Here is a 5,992-nt window from a genome sequence, read left to right as displayed (position 1 = left end):
TACACATCCCTCCCTCCCTTCCTGTCCCAGCTCAGCATTACACGAGGAGTGAAGGAGGGGTGGCTTGTTTATGTTTATGTGAGTGCGCGCGAGCTGCTGATGCTTGAGCTGCTGATCTAATAAGGCTTAAAATTATTTCTCGTTTCATTCACTGTGAGGCAGCATCATTTCTTAGCCATCTTTCAAGTGAGCATCATTCAATTAAAATGCAATACTCGTCGCCCCCTTTTCACGGATATTTAATTAGACTGGAGAGCAGGGCTTCCACTGTCTTTTTTTCTCTCTACAACAGCTCTTCGGATTTCACCTCTAAGGCATATTTTCACTCTGTTACTCGTTGGTTAAACAAGGGCATGTATCCATTTGTTAATTGATACAATTACGCATTACGCGTAATGGTCACGTAGGTCTCCAGGCGCGCATCAATCACTGGTCTATTGACCTGCCAAAAAGCCCTCTAACCGCTCCTGCTGGGACTGCCTCTCTCTCTAATAGAGAAAGATAGAAACATCATCGTCATTAACTCCGGGATGGACCTCTGGCCACAGAGCCAGAGGCGAACAGAGGTCGAGATTAAAAAAGGGGAGGAAAAAAGGTGCAAGACGTGTTTATTCAGGCAGCTTTAATTGTGACAGATTACAAGAAAAAGAAAAAGAAAAGACAAATTCAAACAAAATAAAAGCAGCACACCTTTTAATTTTCATTTTTGATCCATGTGTAACTGCAGAAGAAAATCTAATATCTCAAGTGTGTTTATTTCAGATATACAATAAATATACTTTTTCAGTGTTGCCTTTTCCTTCCACAAAGGGTCTCCATGTGTTGCATGCTACAATTCAATAATGATGAACAATAAAAACCGTTTCCTGAGCCTTTATCGCAGCAAATCGGTGAAGAATTCTATTACAAAAGCTGTACAACAGTGTGTACAATGCACCCTCAAGAAAAGCCTGCGTTGGACGTGATTGGTAAAGACATTATTCCATCCTTGGTACCCTGCCGTTCCGGGATTACAGTGACGTCACGCTGATACCCTTGCATGGATGAATGCTAAAGAACTATAGAGCCACAAATAATAGCACAAGCAGAGTCCATATCTTGCAAGTCTTACGTTATCCTTTAAGCCTCCTTCAGCTAACACAACAACAATTTTTTGCACTTAATGACGCTTAATTTCATTTCTTATCGGGTCCTCGGGGGGGGATTATTCATTCATATAAAACAATCTGCAGCTGGTGCCAGCCTAAAGTCTCCCTCCTATGAGTGAAGTCATCTATTATTGAGCGAAAGGCCGTGCGTGGAAATGTGTGGAAGACGGTGGATTTGAAGTAGAATTGGTTGCAATCGATCAAGGGTGAAGAATATTGCTGATGGTAACAAAAGAAGCAGCTATGTCTTTCTCGCAATTTGGATACCCTTACAATGCAACTTCACAGGTAAGACACTGGTTTTAATTCCTTCTAACTTTTATTTGCACTCTCTGGTGCCTTTTTTTTCGTGTTGTTGATTTTCTTTATTTCGGTAAAGTCAGAGCACTTTTCTTTAAAGAAACATCCTGGATGAGAGCCTGCTTTCACGGTGTTGACACTTTTTTTTTTTCGCGCGCTGTGTTTGTTGTTGAACCAAATATCGATATACACGCACCCGTGTCCAATTACACTGAATTATGAATGAACTCACGTGTTTTTCTGATGACAATAGAGATGAATGTCACCTATTGCTCACTGCGAGGTGTAATTGGGCTGTGCTGCGCGCTGCGCAAACTTTCTAGAAAAATAACTGAAACATATAGGATGTAAGACTAATTTCATCATCATGACAGATTTTCGGACATGATATGAGTTGTTTATTCATATTTTTAAAGCTGAAACTGCGCCTAATGGCAAGTTAAGGAAAGTCCAAGTCGAGCATGGGACGAAAGTTACTCTCGTGAAAAGTTGTCACCAAACTTCTTAAATATTTTCAAGTTAGGCAGACTTTAAGTGATAACTAACCGTCTGACTTTATATTACAAGAGGTATTCAGTGGGCACTGACATAACTATAAATCCTGTGTTGATATTAAAAACTTAAAACCGATGATAAACTGGATCAGATCACTTTTACGCACAAATTACGCACAACTATTTCCATGTAAAATATACATCCTCCCTAATATTTACGTCTAAAAGGAGTATTACTCTCTAATTTTGATCTCAAAGATCGTAAATTAAAGGATGTATTGTATCACACTCACCCACAATGTAAGTTACTTTCCTCTTTATCAGAATTTTCTGAAAAGTGACTTACCTTTAATAAAGGCAGGTCACAAGCGAAGAAAATGCCACTTATGTGAACTAAAACATATTCAGCCAACATCTCATCCTGTTTAACATTCAGACTCACATAATACAGAGCGATTTAACTTCGACATCTTTAAGTAGTGCAGTCATTTCAGTTATCATAGTCATCCAGATAAGGGCACACACAGCCAATGACCATTTCTATCCACGGTTCTCTTCATGCAGTTTTTCGTGTCGGCAAACCCCAGTACGACTTGCTGCGATTCGATTTCCAGGTCGGTCTCTGACGGGACAGGCGGCTCCCAGACCGCAGCCGCCGCTGCCGCCGCCTCCTTCTGCTGCCCGTCCTACGAGAACCGGCTCCTGGCGAGCAGCCGGACGGAGCTGAACGCAGCGCTGGGCATGTACAGCTCTCCGTACGCAGCAGCGGCAGCAGCCAGCCAGAACTACGCCAACTACTTCCCCTACAGCACCGACCCATCCGCGATCTACTCTACTCTGGTGGGTTCAAATTATGCGCTGGAAAAATAGGGGGGAGGGGGGCTCAGCATGATCGATCAGATCAACCGGATTTTTGTTCATCAATTTATATGTCACTTCCAACATATCCGACTCGACATGCCGTTTAATCCAGCCTCCAGTCTCAGCTGCTTCCCCTGCAGAAAGCCAAAAATTCTGCCACCAGGATGAGAGGGTAGTGTGGAAACAACTTAGTGAACATAATCATGTTAAAGAAGTTATTCTTCTCATTGGCTGTAGAGAATGCCGTTTTTTATTTTGTATTTTCTTTTTAGTTAAAATTGATGCTCCTCTGGGAGATCTGCTTACTTTGATAAAAGTTAGAATTCTGAGAGGTTAAGGAGCTAAATTACTTTATAAAGTGACACTGTAGTGCTACTGAAACTTTGTTTCTTCATGATCTAAAATTAAATACCTTACATGAGCAAAATAATCACAATGGAAACATAAAAACTAACTGAAAAACTAAGAAAAGAGGCAGAAAAAAATAAAAAGTACAATAAGTGTTACTTTAAATTATCAGCTGTCACTGTTGAACACAATAAAGTAAAAAGACAAACTGATGGAGTAAATATTAATGTTTCAGCATATATCTCTCATTTTTGGAGTCATTCACTTTATTGAAAGTGTAAAAATTAGACAAGTTTTCCTGTTATATGCAATAATACCTTCAAAAATAACCCTGATATGTTTGCAAAAACAATGAATGCTGCATATCTTTAAAAACTGTGTCATCTTTTACAGAATCCACAGTATGACATCAAGGACAGCACAGGCACTTTACACTCTGGCATCACTCAAACGGCAGCGTACTATCCTTATGACCATTCACTGGGACAGTATCAGTATGACAGGTAAGTTCATCTCTGTTCACTCTAGGTAAAATGAGCATAAAAGTTTCTGTTTGGGAACATCATTGTGTATCTCCATATATGATACCTGCTCTGATATGAATATTTCAAACAGCAGGGACACACAGTGTCTGTGTGGATAGTAAATAATATCCTTCACTAACAGCACAGCACTAATGGCCACTCTGTCTCTTCATTTCTAGATACGGGACGGTTGACTTCAACGGCACAGCCAGAAGAAAGAACGCCACTCGTGAAACCACCAGCACCCTGAAAACATGGCTGTACGAGCACCGGAAGAATCCCTACCCCACCAAGGGTGAGAAGATCATGCTGGCTATCATCACGAAAATGACCCTCACCCAGGTGTCCACCTGGTTTGCCAACGCCAGGAGGAGGTTAAAGAAGGAGAACAAGATGACCTGGTCACCAAAGAATAAGGCTGGAGATGACAGGAAGGACGACCTAAACAAGAGTGAGCAGGACTGTGTCACCAAAGGTAAATGGAGCTAAATCATTTTTAAACATAAAATATGAGGATTTACAACAAATTCAGGGAAATTTGTGACTGAAATGGCAAAAAAGTAGGTCCAAAGACTACAAAAATACATTAAAACGTTTTTTTTTAACTGTGTGAATTCAAACCAGGCACATTTTAAAAATTCTTCCCAAAAATCTTATTTTTTTTCTTGCAGATTCTAGTGATTGCAAGGAGGAGAAGGATCTGCACCTAAGTGATCTGGATGATATGGACGAGGATGACTGTGACAAGCTTGACAGTGACTGTGAAAAGGCGGCTGCAGACGAACAGGACCTCCACAGGGCCATGGCTGCGTCCGCAGCCCCTCAAAAAAGAGACTGCAGCTCTGACCTGCACCTGAGTTTAACCAACAGCTTCCACACTTTCCCCTGCGCCATCAAAAGCGTAACTAACCTCCCTCCTCTCCCTTCTGACTTCCTGGACCCGGTGGTGTCCAAGGCAGCCTCCTCGGCCAGCCTTACTGGGACGGTGTCCTTGTCTCACTTTGAAGCATCTGATAAGCCCAGAATTTGGTCTCTGGCTCGCACGGCTGCTTCGGGGGTCATACTGAGCCCTCAGCAGCAGAACTCTGAGCAGCTGAGGACAGGAAACTCGAGTGGGGACTGCCAGCTCCAGAGCTCCAGGCTTAGCGGGGCTCCTGCTGGACAGTGCAGAGGCATCAGAGGCCTCCATGAATCCAGCAGTGTGACCGACACTGAGAGCCCCTTCCCAGAGGGCTCATCTTTGCACTCAAAGGTCTACGGCACAGGCAGCTACAGCCACAAAGACCTCCAGCTGCACTGCTCATCCTATGCTGCACTCCCAGAAACATGCCAGTACTCCACTATTGAAGGTATATCCTGGACCTGCATCTTTCTACATTTTCAAGGGCCTCACTGGTTTCAAACCTCTTTCTTTGAGAGCTTTTTTTTGTGATGGGTGCAGGAATTAACAATGCCTTGCATGAGAGAATTGCAAAAATATCTAAAAAGGAAATCCACCATGAGTTGTCAGATGTTGAAAAGTCTGAAATCTTATATTTAAGCAACTTTCTTACCCTTTTTTGTGTTTGTTTAGGATTCTCCAGTGGCAAAGCAGAGACACAGCCATCTGACCTCAGCGAAGCCTGTGGGACCGTGCAGGATGACAAGGTCACTGCATTCAGACCGGTGATGAAGAGGTGAAGTAGGTGAGGGTCTGCACTGAACTGGAAGAAACCAGCAAAGTCATCACTCACACACACACACACACACACTCAGATACAAGACATAGAAAAACACCATCCATCACTTACAGTCGAACAGGGATGAACACATAAACCCCTCACCCACTTTTTTAATGAAATATATATACAGCTTTATCTTACTTGTATATAAAGATTGTACGTTTTATTTTAAGTGACTAATTTTCAACTGATGCATATTTTTGGATACTTTTGAGCAAAGCAACTGGCATCACAATTGTATAAAAGTATGTATTTTTTTTACACCAGATTTAAACTTTGTTTTCTTGATTAAACACCTTAAATACATTCTTCTTATTTGAAATTCTTGCTCTCTTCCTCCTAGATTGCTGCAGTCTGCATCACCATAAATAAAGGGACGTTTTATGCACTTAAGGACACACTGGCCATGCAGTGGCCTCTGAAATGGGAGCTACAGGCATTGCTGCAGCAGTGAGAGCTGTCAAACTGTGGACGTGGCTATCATTTTGCACAACTTTGTTTCATACGTCGTTAAAGACTTTATGCAAAAAATTCTACATGCAAAAGAATGAGGCAGGCCCAGATTTAAAGAAACGGCCCAATTTGTGTATGGCAAT

General features: G+C 42.0%; 1 protein-coding gene across 1 annotated transcript; it reads left to right on the top strand.

Annotated features, from left to right (window-relative positions):
• Positions 1-1,370: 1,370 nt before the first annotated feature.
• irx6a (iroquois homeobox 6a) lies at positions 1,371-5,368 on the top strand. The gene is made up of 6 exons (XM_041793826.1): positions 1,371-1,436; positions 2,507-2,782; positions 3,545-3,654; positions 3,855-4,150; positions 4,347-5,024; positions 5,249-5,368. Exons 1-6 carry the CDS (start codon positions 1,371-1,373, stop codon positions 5,353-5,355), a joined length of 1,533 nt encoding a protein of 510 aa, XP_041649760.1. The 3' UTR covers positions 5,356-5,368.
• Positions 5,369-5,992: the final 624 nt, after the last annotated feature.

Source organism: Cheilinus undulatus, linkage group 1 (assembly GCF_018320785.1).
Source record: "Cheilinus undulatus linkage group 1, ASM1832078v1, whole genome shotgun sequence".
Lineage (NCBI taxonomy): Eukaryota > Metazoa > Chordata > Actinopteri > Labriformes > Labridae > Cheilinus > Cheilinus undulatus.
This window is presented reverse-complemented; position numbering and strand designations above follow the sequence as displayed.